The sequence below is a fragment of the Hetaerina americana genome, unplaced genomic scaffold (genome assembly GCF_022747635.1).
Source record: "Hetaerina americana unplaced genomic scaffold, ioHetAmer1.1.p SCAF_2, whole genome shotgun sequence".
NCBI lineage: Eukaryota > Metazoa > Arthropoda > Insecta > Odonata > Calopterygidae > Hetaerina > Hetaerina americana.
This window is the reverse complement of record NW_027286763.1, coordinates 27,712,362-27,732,463: the sequence shown is the minus strand read 5'-3', so window position 1 is coordinate 27,732,463 and position 20,102 is coordinate 27,712,362. Positions and strand designations below refer to the sequence as shown.

Genomic DNA, 20,102 nt, shown 5'->3' with positions numbered 1-20,102 from the left:
CTATCTCTTCATTTGTGTCCAAATGTGTATCCCATGTGAAGTCATCCCTACTACGTTAATCCTCTCACACTTCTTTCAAGTTAGTCTCTTCATTTCGTTGCCCCTTGATCTCCCTTGTGCCACATTCACATTTCCAACTATCCCAAACTTCTCTCTCCTTTCTAATGTTGTTTTTGCCTCCTCATTGTAGAGGAACTTACTCTGATACATGTTGTAATGCAGTGCTTTCTGACTTCCATGCTTATTTTACTTGCAGTGAGTTGACTATTCAGCTGATATAATACTTTTTTGATGGGGATATTTAACTAGTTCTTTTTTCCATCATTGCGAATTTCAATCTCCACAAAAAACATAACTCTTCTGCTTACTCTAGCAAAATAGTCCCTATAATACATATCTCTGTTGCCTTTTGATTATTAATGTAGACCATGACTTCTGTTTTTTTCAACCTTCATTTGGTATCTCTTCATCACCTTTTCTAAGTTAAAAAGCATCTTCTTCAGATGCATCCATTTCGCCCTTTGCAATAATAGCTCTACCATAGGCTAAGGCAACAAGCATAGCTAATGTTTTTCCTTCTCTGGATAGGCATCCATGAAGCATTTCATTTATTGAGGTATACAAGGTCTGTTTAAAAAGTATCGCGACTTTTGTGTTTTTTCAAAAATTATTTATTTATTCATGAATATCCCTTTTGTCCCCTTCAAAGTAATCTCCATTAGATATAATACACTAGTGCCTACGTTTTTTCCAATCCTCGAAGCACTTCAAAAAATCATTTTTTGTGATCTTGTTCAGCTCCACCTTCGATGCAGTCTTTATCTCGTCAATGGTAGCGTAGCGTCGTCCTTTCATCGGCCTCTTCAGTTTCGGGAATAAGAAAAAGGTCACTGTGGGGCAGGTCTGGGGAATACGGTGGCTGCGGCATCATTAGTGTGTTGTTTTTGGCCAAAAATTCATGCACAAGTAACAATGTGTGAGCAGGGGCGTTGTCATGGTGCAAAAGCCAATTTTTGTTCTTCCACAAATCCAGGCGTTTGTGACAGATTGCTTCATGCAAATTGCACATAACTTGCAGGTAATATTCCTTATTTACCATTTTACCCTGGGGCAAGAACTCATGATGCACCACACCCCATCAATCGAAGAAAGCTGTAAGCAAAACTTTCACATTCGACCGAACTCCGCGTGCTTTTTTCGGTCTTGACTCATGCTGCAGCTTCCATTGGGATGATTGGGAGTTTCCACATCATAACCATAAACCCATGATTCGTCACCAGTTATGACCCTCTGGAGCAAATTTGGGTCATCGCAGACAGAATCCAACACCTCATAGCAACATTAACGCGTTGCTGTTTTTGGTCAAAATTGAGCAATTTTGGTATGAATTTCACGGCAACCCTTGTCATGCCCAAATCATCGGTAGAAATCAAATGGCACAAGCCAATTGATATGTTTAGGTCCCCAGCAACTTCTGTAATGGTGTTTCGACAATTGGCCAATACTATTTTCTTCACTTCATTAATTATAGCATTTTATTGACTATTGAATTCCAACTACATTAATTTTACTAAAACTTGTAATACATGTCAATCTTATACCCAAGTTTCAACTCTAGCTTAAAAAATTATAGTATCTCTCCCTTTTCTCCCTACTCTGAAGGGGGTTTATGATTAATTAGTGGACATGTTAACTGATACAAGTTAGGAGAATAGGAATAACTCTTCCAAAAAGTACTTTCTTTTCTTTAACCACCCAATTGTGGTGTATGAGTGAGGACATACAAAGGATGAGGTCCTTTAGACCTGCATTTCATAAATATTAGGTCTTATAAAATCTTATTTTCCCATCATTGAGTCACAGGTCTCTAATGATACTTAAAATTCTAAATGGAATGAGTTAATATAAAAATTCTGGCATATTTGAGGGTGAATTTGAATGAACGTGAGTTTTAGTTCATGAAATGGTACTTGATTACAAGCCAAGCTAATTAATTGAAACCAGACTGTAAATATCTAAAATTTCATTCTCCTCAATAGTAGAAATATATGATTATTCGACAAAATGATTTGAGCAGCATAGCATAGATGGGATTCGCTGTAGGTTGAAATGCTACTTGTAAACTTGAAGTGTAGGAATAACTGATGCAACACCACAAAAGAAGTTCTGGGCTACAGGGAAATGATTAAGTTGGTACTGACTTTGAGCTAATCTTCTGTGATAGGATTTCATTATTAGTATTTCTGTAACTTATTTCCTAGAGTTTTTCTACTCGTAGTGACTAAACATTTGACAGTCATTTTTCTCTTCACAGCTGGTAATAAAATACCTTTAAAACAAAATGTTTCTGAATTAAAATTATTATGTGACTCATTTTAACTTGACAGTCAACTTGCAAACTAAGGACTAAGTATTTGCTAGAGTAATGGGAGTGGCAAGACCTGCATTTTTGACTGTGATTTTTTATGCCCATTAAGCTCAACCATCATATTAGTAAAAAATAATAAGAATCTAATGTATTACAAACACATATAATCATACATTCACAAGCTAGAGATGCATAGTACATATGCAAAATGGAAGGCATAGTGTATGTATAAATAACTGGATCAGGCTAAGTCTCAGTGTTTTATCTTGACCCTATTCTTATTATGCATTTTAAGGTATTTCATTAGGAAAAGAGTTAAAATTTGATAGGTCAGAATGAGTTACTGCTGTATTTCATTATTTTAATGTGGCTTGGTGAGCTTCTTTGGTTGAATAACTACTAGTTTAATGTTGAGGTATAAATCATGCATGTTTGAAATGATTTCTAAGGAGTGTTAATTAATCTTATACTAATTTCTCTTTGCTTGCTTAAGGGAAGACAGCTAAATCAGAAATCAACCTACCCAACTCCTGCCAGAATAGAAACAAGGTATAAAACTCATTCTGATGGAAGTGTGGAGGGAGGTGACTCTAGTAGGGTGGAGACTGAGAATCTGAATAAAGGGAAGGTAACTGGGGAATCCTTGCCAGTAGGCTCAAGTGTTTCAGTGGAGGAATCTCGCAAGGAATCTGCAAAAGTAAAACCTGAAGAGGTTAAATTACCATTAAAGGTGTCGCTTGATCAAGGCAAGGACAGTGTGGAGAGGGGGATGGGAAGGGAAGGACACATAGGTACAGGAGAGGAGCACTCAGCAAATCAGCAGGCAGAGCAGCGCCCTGTGCATGGAGCGCCCTTGGAGGATAAAAGGGATAAAGCTGAAGCTCCAGCTAGTGGTGCTACAAATGTTTTGAAAGGCCATGATCACAATGTAAATATCAAACCTTCACAAGATACTCAAGGGCAAAAGGTTGAAATCTCTGGTGGAGATAGGAAGCCTCTGGAAGCTGGGGCAGACCGGAAGCCCCTGGAAAGTGGGAAGGACAGGAAACCACTAGAAGGTGGGGTGGACAGGAAGCCATTGGAAGGCGGGAAGGGCAGGAAACCACTAGAAGCTGGGGTGGACAGGAAGCCACTGGAAGGCGGGGCGGACGGGAAACCGCTGGGAGGTGGGGCAGACAGGAAGCCACTGGAAGGCGGGGTGGACAGGAAGCCACTGGAAGGCAGGGTGGACAGGAAGGCAATGGAAGGCGGGGCGGACGGGAAACCGCTGGGAGGTGGGGCAGACAGGAAGCCACTGGAAGGCGGGGTGGACAGGAAGCCACTGGAAGGCAGGGTGGACAGGAAGCCACTGGGAAGCGGGGCAGACGGGAAGCCGCTGGGAGATGGGGTAGACAGGAAGCCACTGGTAGGTGGGGCGGACAGGAAGCCGCTTGAAGGTGGGGCGGACAGGAAGCCACTGGAAGGTGGGGCAGACAGGAAGCCACTGGTAGGTGGGGCGGCCAGGAAGCCGCTTGAAGGTGGGGCAGACAGGAAGCCACTGGAAGGTGGGGCAGACAGGAAGCCACTGGTAGGTGGGGCAGATAGGAAGCCACTGGTGGATGGGGCAGACAGGAAGCCACTGGAAGGAAGTGCAGGTGGGAAACTAGTGAAAGAGGGGGGAGTGGCAGAGACTCTTGCGCAGGTAGTGCACCCAGAGTTACCACCAAACATCCCCATTGATGTCCCACACCAGAAGTCACCTGAATCCATGGCATCAACTGGTCATCCTCCAAAGGATGGAAACAAGATGAGTACTGATGCCAACATTCCTCCAAAGGTCGAGACACCTAAGGATGCCACCAAAACAGAGCAGAGCAGAGTTCCCAGGGATATTGTAGCCAAGCAGAGTGAAGGCGGCAAATCAGCTGATGTGATGCCTAGCAAATCTGATCCAGATGTGAATAGGGAGTCACTTGCTGCTTCTGCCAGAGTTGCAGCAGTCGGGGAGGGGAGGGGAGAAAGGGTGGGCAAGGCAGGAGTGGTGGTCGACCAGGCAACTGAGGGCCCTGCTACTCGGAAGGGGAGTAACCCCTCAGGTGGTGCCTCAGGGAAGGCAACAGTGACCACCTCGCCAACAGCTGCTGGTGGAGTGGGAGGGCTGGATAGAAGAGGGGGCTCAGGAGGAAGTGGGGATGGGAAGATTTCTAGTGAGGCTGGCTTGAAACAGACTTCTGGGGCTACGTCACCAGGAGGCATTGTCATAGATGATACTGTTAAGAGAGATGCCAAACCTTCCCAGATGAGGGAAGCTGTCAATCCCCCTTCCATGAATAAGCATGCCGATGGACAAGGTATTGGTGTGGAAGTGAAGTCGACAAGTAACATCAATAATGATCCACCTCAAACCAAGGTAAAAATATGTCACATCTCCATGTAAAATACACATGTGCAGGAAACTTAATATGTATTGGTGTGTATAGGACAAACTTCACAATGAGATGGTACCCTTTGTCTCTTACTTGGAAAAAATCATTTGGAAGCATTTATTTATATCACGCAAAATATTGATGAAATTATTTAATTTTTATAGCCTAGGAATGCAGGATGTAAATATTAGCCTTAACCCTCTTAGTGCGGCGGGGATTTCAGGGGTACTAGTGAGAAGTGCGAAGGGTAATTTAAGAAAATGTATCACCTTAGGAAAAAAAACATTATGAAGTTATTTGTTTAGTTATCCATGTGCAGTTTTTTTATTTTAAAATATAATATTGTAGTTAATAATGATGTAATAGATTTACATCATCCGAAAAATAAATGTAATTATTACAGTATCATAAATTTGAAGAATATTTTTTTAGCAATAATTTTTCGATTTTTAAGCACAAAACTAATATTTTTTTAAAAACATTTTTCAATTAAACTACGATATTTAAATATAATAAAGAATCAAAAAGAAATGTAGAAAATATTATAAAAAATAAAGAAAAACCAGTGAATTGCAAATTTTTTTGTCAGCCTCTGCATAGTTCTATTTTGTTGAAAAGGCTGATCTCACTGAGTCAAATTGGGACTTTTCCCCTTTCCTTGAGACTGCGGCAATGTGCTTACAATCTAAAGGCAGAAAAAAACCAAGTTTTAATTCACAGAGAACTGCTGACAATGTAATCCATTACACAGGGCGCAATTGATTAGATAGGATGGATGGCAAGAGAAACCAAAATGATTACAAAGCAGTGCTCTCATTTCCATCGTCTCAACAAAGTCTGAATAAGCAGCTATATATCAACGCCATGACAACACAACACATTCAAGAGATTACAGATGAAAACAGATTAGTAGCCTTTCACTGGCTTTTCATAGTGGAAAGACCAATCAGGAAAAAAACGAGCAAACAATTAGTCCCGACATGTACAAACTGAACAAAAAATTATAGTAAGAATTATACTTTTTGAAAAGCATTTAAAATTGCTAATAAAAAATTAAAAAAATAATTACGTAATTCAATGGAATTCAACCTATTGATAGCACAAAAACCATAAATAATTAAAGAAAAAACCATAAGTTACAACGATTTAAACAATAGCCTACGCAAGAGCCGATATATCGGCCCGCCGCACTAAGAGGGTTAATGGCATGGCAGTCTTAAACTCGGAAATGGAAATTTAAAAACATAATTCTGTTTGCCAGACTTGTGACTGATTCTTTTCAGAGTTAATAATAATAATGCTTTGCAGATAATTAGTGGTCACTGTAGAGTTAGTTGTGGTAGAAGGGTTGGTTGAGTGAAAACAACTTGTTTTGTTTGGGGCTCATACACAACTACTTTATTTTCTTTCTCTTAAAAAAAGATTTTTATAATAGAAAGGCCAACTATCTCTCAAGGTCTTGATAGTCTCCCTCCCTCCAAGATAGTGACATTCTGAGTGAATTATTGTGAAAACAAGCTACTTGTGCTTGTCCAAAATATTATTGTTTGCAACCATTTTTATCACACCAGAGTTACATGATGTGGGCTAACATTTAAGCCACTTAAGAAACTGTCAAGTTTTTCAGCAGGTGTGTAAAATTTTGTTTCCTTGGTGTTCCTCATATACTGAAGAGGTAAAAATAAATAATAACATCTAATTAAATATTACATAATTTTTTGAGTGTTTCTAGTAACATTTTTTTCCATCCTCACTAAAATTTAACTGACACTATTTAAAATGTTTGTGTATGTGAGCCCACCTTTAAGAGTGTGTTGTTAAGTTGAATAATGAATTTTTGCCTGACAATTCAGCATACACCATTGTAGAGTGTCTGTGCATGTACTGCCTCTTTGGTTTTTAATTTTCTATAGCTTATTAGTATGAAATTTTAATTGTTGACCTCAAACTATCCATTTGCAATATTTTCTGATTTTAAACAAGAGTGAGGTTAAATATTACCTGTCATCTTGTGTATTGGTGGCTGGAAGCCACTCTTGGAATGATCAACCCTTCACGAAAGGTATAAGGAAGGGAAAGAAATGACACTGATTGTGTTTGTAGTTATCAGTAAGTAGAATTCATTTTGTTCTTATCATTTCAGGTGAATTTATCTATCATAAAACTATTTAATATGTTCTCGTAGTATGTTACATCCATTTGTTTTATTTTCAGCATGAAGTAGGACTTTAAATACTTTTAAATTGGTGGACAATGTTCCTGTGAAAACATGATTAAATAAAATCTTATGTTAATAGCATTCTTATCAATGCAGAAGAGGGAGAGAATTTATTCAAGGGTGGATCCACTGCTGGTGTATTTTAGAGTAAACCAAGTTGTGTTGTCAGGAAATGGATGTGCACTGATTTGATGTTTTGTTGTTTCTGACATGCCAACACTACCTAATTTTGAGTATAAAATTTGTTTTGGCAGCCTCCTAGAGAAATATTTAGTCATTAGTTTGTATCGGAAAACAATCCATAATTCCTCATAAATTGTAGTTGTTTCTACGCGTGTGTGCAAATTCTATGTTAACTAGGTATAATGGACCTAAAGATGGGTTAGTCATTTAGAAATGAAAAATGTAAAAGGTAATCCTTAAACTCATGTGGCTTAAGTTTGTTTTTATGAGAAGCTTGATGCATGAGTTGTGGCACATATCAGAGGTGTTATGTATAATATGACTACCTATCTATTAATATTGAGTGCTTTCACACAAGTCTATATGAACTGCTTTTTCGATAAATTCCAATATCAGATTAGGTGTGTGCTTGGTAGAGGGTAGCATATTTACTGTGTGTATTAGAGAGTCTTCATGATTGCTAATTAGTTTTATCCCTTTGCATATATCCTGTGGGATAAAGGAGGAGGAAGATGATGGGGGAATAGAATCGGCAGAGGAGGAGGAAGATGATGGGGGAGTAGAATCAGCAGAGGAAGATGATGGAGTTGAGGAGGGGGAAGAGGAGGGTGGGGAGGAAGAGGAGGAGGAAGGGGGTGAGGAGGAGGAAGGGGGTGAGGGGGAGGAAGAAGGTGAAGAGACTGCGGAGGAGGAGAGTTCTGGAGGTGAGTAGTTCCTCTTTCTTGTTGGCATTTGTGCTTGTGCCTTGCATTTTGACTCCCTCTGCATGCCTTAACATTCAGTAAATGCATTGAATCTGTACATGGGTCTATTCTTGTATGTAATAACCATGTATTTGAACTGGTGCTGATGTGTTTCTTTGACAAACCACTTAAGTTTTTGAACTCCAAGATATTGTTACTTCTTGCTCTGGAAAGATTGAATTGGAATTTAGTGTTTCCAGCTACTTGGCTTATTGGCCTGACAAGCCAGACATCCCTGGTTTGATTTGTCATGCTTTGCACCGATATATACCCTAGTCATCACTGTGCAATTGAATTTAATGATGATGAACTTATATTTGTTTGGCAGTTAAGCAAAAATATAGGCTTTAACTCAGAAATAGCAGAAATATATTTGTGAATCTGTTAGTTGTTTGGGAAATAATTGCAAACTTGTGGACCTTAAACCACCGGAGCAATTTTGCAGTAATTAGCAGTGACTCTTGTTTCATTTGGGCTTTATTCAAAGAATAATATTCAGGAACATAGTTCTTATGATTGTGAACTCTTGAATGGTAAAATTCTCTTTATTTTTCTAAGATGAGATAAGTTTAATGAAACTTCAAAATCAATATTGAACTGAATGTTTCATTGCATTTACTTTGAGTATGTAACCTTTGTGAATGGAAGGAAGAAATGGAGGAAGAAACGTGAAGATTGATTTAGAAGGCACAGCTAATGCATTGAATTAATAAAAAAAGTTAAGTTCATTCCCAGTTTTCTTTTCACCACAGTACAATAGTCAAGAGTATGTTTTGCTGGCTCAATATCTAGCTCATGCAGAGCCCTGAAATATTCAACAGTCGTGTTCGAACATTATTAATATGGGAATAGTGTTGCGGATAGATTCAGTTGCATGTATATGTTTGCAATAAGTTTTCTTACTAATGTTTCTGATTTTTGACACAGTTATGCTTGCGCTAAAAATAATGTATTTCTTGTACATTCAGTACAAGAATGCATAATCCCCCCCCCCCAATTTTCTAGATCTTTCAACTCCCACTTTTTTCCCCTGGGGATATTCAAAAGAAAGTTTTAAAAATAGGCTGCATTCTCATGTTAAACTTAAGAATAGGCGAAGTCAAGAGACCTAGAAAATTAACAGTACAATTTTTATGTACAGTGATGAACAATTCTTATGAAAGATTACCACATACAGTGCAATACTGTGAATAGCATTGTTGGTGTTCTTTTCTAGAAGTAATTATTTTAAATGAACTGCATAGTTTAAAACTTGTTTCTGCACTATTTACGTCCTGCTTACTGTTACATGAGCATCAGAGCAAGGCACACAAATGTATCAGTTCAAAACACTGTACCTGATATCCTGTTAAATTTTGCATATTTCTTTAAATGATCTCATTTTATTTTTCCAATGTTATTTGTTTGTTTTTAATATTGCTGGTAGATTTAAAATATTCTGCAGAAGTTGCTGTTCTGGTAAGATTAAATATAAAAATGATGGAAAACTTGATTTTCAATATTATCCTATGTTCACATTAATCTAATGAAAACATGTTCTTTGGGCTTAGAATGATTTTTTGTATCCAAATGTAATTTGAACAATTGCCCACATTAAGGTTTTCGTAGAAAATACTGTGGTTCTAGTGTGAGCCCCGTATTTAATAATTCTTAGTCGGTCAGACCTCCACTTAATAATTTTGTTACTTTCTGTTAAGGAATTATTTCATATCACTTGACTTGTAATGTGTTTCCCTTGGAACTCTGATATGTTGTGTGGTGCAATACAATGTTTATTACTTGCCAAAATATCTTACATTCATAAAGTGTAAAACTAGCCCATTACCATTTCAAATTCATGCAGCAGCAATAGGTAACAGAAATTAATTCAAAATGTTAAATTGTATTCATTTACTGAGTAATACATCTTTCCTTGCGAAAATGTTTTCCATTTTTTAAAAATCCATTAGACTGGATATTTCTTAAGGTGTAAAGAAGTTAACTGTATATTTTAGTACCTATTTTGTTAAGACCTAACATGGTGCCTTGTTCTAATAGACTTTTGGGAAGTTATTCATTCCTGTGGTATTTTGGGTATAGTTGTAAGAGTTTACAGAGAATGTATTGATATCCCATATTAGAGAAAGTAATATAGCCATCAAATGTCACATATCATTAGGAGTATGTTCAAATGCCTGAATTTGGGTGTTTAGGGTATATTACAGGGTTATAATGTTGATCCTCATTTCATGTTTTCTAGCTTAAACATTTTGATTGAATGAGACGATGACTCCAAAAATATAATATTGTAGGAGCTGTATTTTTTTAAAATGAAACTAATTGTTTACAAATACTTATGAAGAGCATTAAATAAGATATGGTGCAGCGCTATTGGCCTGTTTTGGCTTCCATTATTTGAGTATCCTTCGTTTTCGTAGAAGGGAACAATTTTTGAATGTTATAAAGAAAATGGGCAAAACCCATTAGTCAATAATTCATTTGCTTAAATATAGATGATTGTTTTTATACTTACTTTTATGGCATGGCATCAGGAATATTTCTTTGCAAAATTCAAAATAATTTCATTTTATTCATGTTCTGAGCAAAGTCTAAAGAAATGTGAAGGGTAAACATTCTGAGGAAGGTGCAAAGGAATGCCGGGTTGAAGAGAATTACAGGTATTTTTAAGTGAAAATGTTGTTAAATCATGTATGCTTCATTTTGGGAAAGCTCTGGCAAATTGACAGCGTTTGTTAGTTTTGTGTTATTAAAAAATAAAAATGGATTATGCTCCTTAGTTGACTTCTCCCAATATTAAGTCATTTGCATTATTTCATATGTCTGCCTCCTTAGAAACTGATTTTTCTGCGGGGTCTTCATTAGTCTATTTCGCTTGCTATTTTATTGAATATGCAGTACTTTTTTTTCAAACATCTCTTCACATGTAAATTGAATAGCAGTTGTGTCACTATGACCTTGCCTCTTGAAGTATTTATAATTATTAGGGGTGTGCAAAGCATACTTTTTTTCCATTGAATTGAATAAAAAATTTTTTCAGTCAAATTAATAAAATCAGCCAATTTATGTGGATAAATCACATTCTTATTTGGTCGTTGGGACGAGGCTAAGCCATTGTGTAGCTAAGCTAAGACCTCAGCACTGTCATAACAGAAGGTTTAAATGTAAATTCTTGATACTACCTGCCCTTTTTAATTGATATTGTTAACAGTGAACTGCAGCTGGATAGGGTGCATGAGCACCATATTTTCCTCTTGTTATTAGGGCAGAAGCTTAGTACATCTATTAGAAATAAAAAGGTTGAGATTGAAAATGTTTTAATGGCTGACTAACTTGGATTAGAAAAAATGCATATATGAGTAAGCTGTTAATTAGTGTAGGCATCAGTCTTCAGAGGATATTTATTTAAATAATGTCTGTATTATTTATATAAATATTTCCAACTTGCTGGATAATGTGCTGCTGGAATGCGGTGGATTCTAGGATTACTCTAACATTTAGAAAAAAAATGTCATCCACATTAGATTTCTCTTTCCTGGTTGGCCACAAGACAAACTCAATTTTTCAATTGATGTTAATGTCCTTAATTAAGCTCTGGGTATTCCAGATCAGCATATAATGATGTTCATGAAGTACTTTTATATGTTATTTAATGGGAGTATTGATGAAAAATCAAGCAATGGAGGGGATCCAAGGGATTGAAATGTTCAATTTGTTCATCTCAATTCATTAGTTCTACAGAGCATATTTATAAGAGTTATATATTACATTTCTTTAAATGAAAAGGGAGTGAAGGATTCTATCAAATCCTTTCACATAATCTTAGAATCTCTAATTCTGTTAATGCAGGTAAACTATTGAATGGTCCATCAAATTTGTGGCTGGAATTGTTTTCACACATATTAAACTGACAGAAATTCATGCCATCCCACCTGAAAGGAATAGTTTTTTACCCACTGTTGAACATTAGTGCTTTGTTGTGCTATTGCATTTTTTGAAGCACCTTTCCACCGGGCACTCAATTATGGCATTCTGTGAGGAAAGCGTCCACGAGTCCCAGTATTCCAGTTTTAACAATTTTAGCAATTTGGAAACCATTTTATGAACTTTTCATCATCTTACAAGCCATGAATTGGAAAATTCAATTCCTCTCCCTTGTTTCCAACAGCATTGCAGCAAACTCTTAGTATAGCCCTGTCTTTTGATTTCTTCTGATTTTTGAGCATCTCATTTTAGAAGGTTAATATTTGGGAGGTTTGATGATTATCAACTGGGAGCTAATTTTTATGAATAGCCACTGTCATCAGTATTTTTTGCCGGCCAAAAGAAATAGCAGTCTCTTCATCCATTCATCAACATTCAGTGTAATATTGCCTCTATAGCAACATAAAATTTAATCTTATGACACTTCCCAATGGTATTCTAGTCACCCATTGCTTGCAGCAAACTTTACACATCTAAGTCCTTTGCTGTGTGCATGACATTCTTTGAATTCATCGGTCTAATGACTGGTTATCTAATTGCACATGTGAACTTATTGCAATCATACATATACACACCTTCTCAGCTTTTGTCTTCTTTTCCATTGCACAATTATTAGTCTTATCCCAGACCTTCAAAATATTAATTTTGCATTTTTGGATTATATTTATTTATTTCCAGCATTCGTAGTTAAAATTTTTTTCACCAAATTGCCACAGTAAAAATCCCTTCTCACACTTCCAGTATGCCACCTTTCTGATATCCTCCAAACCGATGTGACGTTGCTTTTTGCCATCACTTATTTTGTATTACTGCTGAGATTAATCGCACAAAAAGTTTTACTGTCTTCAATACATGATGTAGAGGGAAACTTGCTATGAAATTATATCCCTGAGATGCAGTGTATGTCACAGATGATGTTGAAAAAGTGCATAGGCAATGGCTGTGGAGAAGTTTCTCTCCAATGTATTATTATGTGATAATTTATAATTATGCTCTTTTAATAGAATAATAGAAGCCTGTTGTTTGCTGGATCACAAAGGAGCGATATACATTTGCAGTACAACAATGTTACTCCAAAAACCCCTTAATGGTTGTGTGTGTGTGCGTGTGTGCTCCTCTGCTTTCCCATATGCTATGTCCTCTCTGCCTCACTCATTCAGGTCTGTCACTAATCTGTATCGTCTTACTGGTTGTGTTCTGGCATGAAAAAATAAAGTGAGTCTTGGGAAAATTTAAGTATAAAATGCAATTGTGAAATTATGCATTCAGTGTTTTACATATGTATGTATGTTAATCTATCTGCTGTATCTGCTGACAAATTTTTGGCCACAATCGCCCATTTACCATCCCACTGTAGGTTGGATGCCCTGATTGAAGCATGAGCAATGCATTTTTAGTTTTTACTTTCAACAGCGGAGGATAGACTGTAATAAGGCCGACTGTATTTTGGATATCAGAGTATTTTTAGTGTGTGTGTGCGTGCGTATAAGGTGTGGTGTCTCATTGCATATACTATATTCTAGTTCTAATTGATTGTTATGGTTGTTATTGTTGACTGGCCTTAGGCTTTCCTGACCAATCTAATATTCATCAAAGTCATCAGGGTTGTTTTTGGGAACCCAATTACTGAATTTTTGGCATTCAGGTACTGTTTTGCCCACTAACATGGACAGATAAAAGTGCTTATGCCAGGTGGTCTCTGTATTATGGATGACATGACTTATGGCTCTTTGCCCTTAAAAGCAGGCTCCCCATATGGATAGAGTAGAGCGCCCCCATGAAAGTGCCTAGTACTATTGCACAGTATGTTACAGTGAGCATACCTTTTCATTCTCCCTGCAGTGTGTTGTGGGCAAACTGTCTCTTTTCCCTTTTCCTCTCCCTCATGCCTTTCCCATGGAATAAGTGTGCTATTCCCTACCCTTTAATTAGTCATGCATTTTTCCTGGGCTTTCTTGAGATGAGAATGCATAGAAAATTTACATAAGGATCTAAATCTAAAGTCATGTGATTTATAGTCCCTCACCCTTAGCTCATTGTGCTTGTATCTTTGTTTAGGGTCATAACCTGCCGTACAGTGGCCTATGCACTTCCCAGAATCCTAAAAATTTCGTAAATTTCATTTTAATAAACTTGCAAGTACATGATCAGGTTCATCTTGAGTAGTGGCAAATCTCAGTTTTACAACGTTATGATGAATAGGGAACATGTATTTTAGCCAAAAAAGAATAAAAGTGTTTTGTGAAAGTAATGCTGTGGATATATTTTTAGTGTCCAATGAAGTGTACAATAATTTTGTGGATAATATTGTAATGGCACTTCAGAAGTGAGTGTTAGCAATGAAAAGGATTTTGACAATGAAAGCCCCATATTTATTCCCTTGTCTTCCAGTACTTGGTCAAGTAGCTAGGAATTTACTCCACATGCTTTCCATTTTGACTCGTCTGTCTCTAGTACAAAGGCAAATGTTGTTATTATCAAGAATAGTTGTGAAAGTGACTGCTTTGAGTTAACATTTAATAAGCACTTGATGGATTACATTTTGACTGAGACCAAAAATTACCACATGGGTACTGTGAATGTTTATTAGGCACAGATAACCTTTATTTACATATTCACATACTATATTGTGCTTACCCTAGGAACATTAATATATTCCAAATAATTTTTAGAGCCATATAATGCACTGACTCCCCTTTTTCATTATCTGTAAGTAAGACACCTAAAGATCAGATTAAGCAGCATACACTGTCACTGACTCAGACCCTACTGATATGGAGCAGCTTTGAGATAGATGAGCTTTAAACGACTCAACTTTTTGAATTCATACGCCTCTAAGTTATGCCAGTAAATTACTTGGGAGTGTCAGCATAAACTGTTATAAATGTCATTAGCTGCTAGCATTGTGATTTGAGGGAAGGGAATGGGAGTGGATGGGAGAAGAGAGGGAATCCCTCTTCTTGGAAACAATAGATAATCTGCCCGTCAGGTAATAGGATGTCGGATATTAGGCATGCATCAATTGATAATTGAATTCACGACTTAAAAACAAGCTTTTTTCATTGATTGAAAAAAAATTCACATGAAATAAGCAGTTTATTGGCACAGAATGACTTTTGTGTAAACTCTTTAATTTTATTTTATCTGTGGTTGCTCTTATGACCATGTCTTTATTACCACATATAAACCATTACAGTAGGTATTTTTGTTGTTTTTAATATTATTATTACCGCTGGATATGAATGTGTTGTTCATCAAGGAACCAAGTTACATACAAATCTACCCAAAAAGCATTCTTAATATCATCTAACTTGTAGCTGTGGGGCAATCTGTGATGTTATTTTTATTTGTCCCAGATTATATAATTTTATGTTCGTTCGAAGGTTTCCGCGGCGATGAGTAGGTGATTTCCACATTTTTCGGGCTGCGTCCGCGTATGTCGTTTAAATGTACAACAGTTTTCCTTGACCTGAGGACGCCAGCAGGATAGCTGGCGAAACTGTTGTACATTTAAACGACATATGCGGACGCAGCCCGAAAAATGTGGAAATCACCTATATAATTTTATGGTTAAATAACATGTGTAAGGCACCTTGAAAAATGAATTGTGAAACAATTTAGAAAATGGAGGTTATTACTTTTAAAAGGCCCAAAAGAATAAACTTTGGAGTATCCATGTTCAGAAATAATGCCCTCTAAAAATTGTTTAAAATATTTTAAATTACCATACTTGGGCAGTAAATTAACAATATTGTTTTGTGTATTCACTCAGTTCCCAACTATGTTGATTTGGCAAAGTAGTTCAATTGTGTACACTTACCCTAAGAGAAAGCTTTCAGCTATCTTAAAAATAACAGGTTAATTTAAACAAAAGATTATGATAATGAATTTCCCTGTCTAAAATGCAATTTTAACTATGGCTAGTGTTGCTTTCTGCCTTTAATCTTCCCTGTGTTTGCCAAAACAGCTTTTGTCTATTCTTGAGCTGGGGAAAGATTGGCTGTGCCCAACACAATTAGGAAAGGTGCCACACGGCTGAGCCAACTGCATGTTAGAGCTCACATATTTTATTTGAGCATCATAACTTGTGTTGTTCCTTTGGATTGCCCAGCTGACAAAATTACAATGGTGAGATAACACAGGATGAACTATTTGTGGTTTGTTCTTATTTCTGATTAAATCTTTTACATCAGTGAAATTTTTCATTGAGATGCAGTTATCTCTGTTTCATTGATAATACATTTTTATTCAATGAACACTAATCCCAGATTTGATCTAATTGCTGTTAGCTGTTTGAAAATTCTGGAGTGGATCTTCCATGCTTGTTGTTGACAATAGAGCATTTGAACCCTTTGAATAAGAGAACTTGGGTCTTGGGTGGCCATTGGCAGGTTGTTGAGATTCAGCAAAAAAGTATGAGTCTCAGGGTGCTCCTCTGAGAAAACTGTGTTTGTTGTGATTTAATCAGGTTTGCAGTCCATATTGTGGTATCTAATTTAAATATGATACGAGTAAAAATTGAATTAATCAAAATTTCTTGTCTAGAGCATGTAAAAATATGGTCATCATTCTGGTCTTTTGAGATAAAAGCCATGAATGCTGTTATAGAAGCATTTATGTTATTGCACGTTACGATCAGTAGCATCAAAAGCTCATGAGAAATCTTAAAATAGGTATGAATATGAGATTTATGTGATCAAGCAAGTCTGAGATAAAAGTCAACAAGAGAAAATAAGTATGGCTTCCTTGGTGCATTAATTTCCACGCCATCATTGTGACTCGTAGAGTAAAATATCCAACTAAAAAAATTAAGGATCAATACTGTGCAGTTTAAAAAGTTTTCAACAGTTGAGACAAGGTGGCATTGGTTAATAATTCCACATTTAATTGTTGCATATACAACAACAAATAATACAACTGGTACATTTTTGCTAATTCCCCATTGAACTGAGAAGATACCGTAGAAATTTCATTGATTTCATTAGGATATCTACCAGTAGTTGTTATATTAAGTGCTTACTATATTATCATAACAGGTTAATAAGTACATATATCTTCAATGTCAGTTTTGCAATATTTTCATCAGGAGCATTAGGACCTCTTTGTTGTCGCCAAGACAAAGGTATGAGGAATGCACCAATAAAAATGTTGAATTTTACGCTGTTTACTGAATGCTGCAGTTTCTCTGGACTCCTTCCATTTTGTGATCCTTAAAATGAGATTTTTTTAAATGTTTGAGTTAATGTTCAATTAATGTTTGGAGTAGTTGAATAAAATTTAAATTCACAATGTTGTACATTAATGAACTGGTGATGCAAATTGGAAGTATTGATAAAATATTAGTCTTTGTTACTGCAGTCATTTGATTTATAAAAAGATGAAATAGTTAGTAGAACAGATTAGAAATGGCAAAAATAAGGAGAAATGAGACATATTTGATCACAATAATTTGACAATGGGCAAAGCATGGATACTCGTGGAATAGAAAAAGCCATTTTCTTGCAAAGTAGAAAATGAAAGAGAGTGTTGAAGTAAGGACTTCTATTCATGTTGAAATCAATGGAATAAGAATTTAATGCCAAATAGGGGTTAGAAACATGTAACTCTGTAAGTTTGTAAAACCTACTTATGCAATTGTTGCATAAACAAGAAACTTAATGTAAAAATTTAATGCAATTTTGAACAGATAATCACCCAATCATCAAAATAATTATCCTGAAGGTGAGATTGAGAGCATCACATGTCAAACGTAAAAATGGATTTTGATCAATATCTCATCATGCTTTTGATGCAAGCAATGAAAAATGATTCCTTTCATGGAATATCTGCCCCAATATAAATAGAATAAGCTGCTACTTCTTCCCAGAGGATTTTATGCTTGCTGTCTTCTTCCACCCTAGTCATCCAAAGAGGGTTGTTCAATAAAGTATGTGTGAGCATAGAATTTTTGTTTGCATAATTAAATTTCTAAAATTTTAATGTTGTTATATTCAATCATCAATGTAACATATGTTTAAATTGATGATGTAGAGTAAGCACTGTCATCTCCTTATTCTAGGGCTGGTTTGATTCTCAGCTCTCTGCTCAAATCCTATCTCTCATTGGCTAATCCCTTCGCATGTCCACATATTTCTTCCTGTTCATGCCTGCTATTGTTTGTTTCATGTGATTCAATAAGGTATTGCAAGAAAATGAAATTTTTTCTCATTCACCCGGCATCACTATGTGGTACACGCAAACTTACATGAGCAGTAAGCATACCCACATTTGGCTTCTTCTCTTTCCCAGTAATCTGTCTGTTCTTTAATTTTTTTAATCTTGAGAAGCTATAAAATACTTCAAATTTTAAATGAATGGAAGTCTAAAGTAATAGCCTCTATATCATGAGAAGCCCTTTTAGTTTTCCTTGATATGATGTCATTGTGTAATACTCCTGGGTTTTCGTACATGTGACTCCAGTAATGCTGATTGTAATACAGGCTTGAGAATAATTATTTATTATTGTGTTTATTACTGCTGTTATTATTAGGTACTTCTCAATTTTTATGACCTATAAGTGGTTTTCCTGTCTTTCCAGTGGCCTTTAAGTTTGGCGTGGGGGTGGCGATTGTGGTCATTGCTCATGTGACTCTCATAAAAAAATGGACTGGTGGTAAACAGTCAAACATCAGCATGAACCGTGTGGCACTAATTGCATGAATTTCAATTTCATTGTTTGGGTTTTTGTATTCTATAACATTTGTCTGTGTTTTCTTTACATGTGTGCCATGTTCATTGACTATTAATGTCAAATTTCCATCCATCTTTTATATCATTCAAGCCACATTGCAATGTACTCAAATGGCAGGGAAAATCAGCATCAATGGAGAAAAGGATATAGGAATAGGATTGAATGGATTGATTATGTGGTGGGCAACTTTTGTTATTGCTATCACATATTGTATACTGGAGTAAGATATTATTAATATATTGTTTCTGTTATCTTATGCTGTGTTTGTGGTAAAAACAGCACAAACAAGTTGGGATCTGAGAACGCACCTCTTTAGGAGAGCCCACCCACTCAAAAGTTTGAAAGATAAATTTTTCTTTTATTAATCTTTTATCTGATGAACACCTTCATAGGTTTGAAACAATCCACATAACACTTTTAAACAAATCGTGCCAAAATTTGGGGTACCATGTAATATTTGGTGAATATCATGGAGGGATGGTTGAGCTCAAACTTTTAAAGTCACTGTTTTCCCCATAAAAATGACATTGAGGCCATTTCAAACTGTATTTGAGTGGTTGATGGTAGGTTAGGCATGTGAAATTTGCAGTTTCTAAAACACTCTGAGAACTATGAGAAATTTGTGTCACATCAAACTGAGGGTCAATCTCTCTACTTTTATTCTAACTGGGTGACATTTTTTTTACCCTGTGGACACAGTTACCCCTAAGTTCCTGCCACAGTCAAGCCCTTCACATCTGTGGACATTATACGCACAAAATCTCTAAGTGGGCTTGATTCTTTCAATAAACACAGAATTTATTTAGTTCTGATTACTATTTTATTGGTATCATTAGCATTTTGTATTATTAAAATTGAAAAAAAATGGAGCTTCATCTTCATTGAATATTTCTGTATCTATTCCATTGACTCTTATTAATTTCAGACTTATCTCATGACTATGAGGTCAGCATTCCCATATTTGATCCTTCGCCCCCATTTTCCTCTCTTTCCTAAGCTTCATCTCTTCTTCACCCTCTCCCCCTCATGTCCCCATCTAGCTCCCATCCTTCCATCTTAGCTTAGCCTCTTTCCTACCACCTCTTCAGTCTTTTTCAGTGATATTCTTCACTCTTTCACTCCACATGTCTAAATCATCTTCCTTTTCTTCTTGTACCTTTTCATTGATAGGTCATATTGTGATCATTCCTTTGATGTAGCCACACTTAGTCTGTACGATCATACTAAACATCCTCACCTTGGAGATTTCCATCCTCCTCGCTTGGTTTCACAAAATTGGCCTGGTTTCCATTGCACCATACAGCATTGTCACCACAGACCAAAATAACTCTCATTGTAAAATTTTGCCTTCCTTTGGCACAATTTCCTGCTTATCTTTCTCCAGTTAGTCCACTTGCATTTTATTGTCACCTGTGTTAACCTCCAACGCTTTTGACCCAAAGTATTAACAATCTGACAAATGGAAGTTTTTTCT

General features: G+C 36.3%; 1 protein-coding gene across 1 annotated transcript in view; it reads left to right on the top strand.

Annotated features, from left to right (window-relative positions):
* LOC139687640 (retinitis pigmentosa 1-like 1 protein) overlaps positions 1-20,102 on the top strand; it is a 72,499-nt gene that overhangs the window by 12,317 nt on the left and 40,080 nt on the right. The window contains exons 6-9 of the mRNA XM_071584881.1: positions 2,862-4,757; positions 7,677-7,782; positions 7,828-7,878; positions 18,476-18,550. Coding sequence (XP_071440982.1) covers positions 2,862-4,757; positions 7,677-7,782; positions 7,828-7,878; positions 18,476-18,550 — 2,128 coding nt within the window. The remainder of the gene's footprint in view (positions 1-2,861; positions 4,758-7,676; positions 7,783-7,827; positions 7,879-18,475; positions 18,551-20,102) is intronic.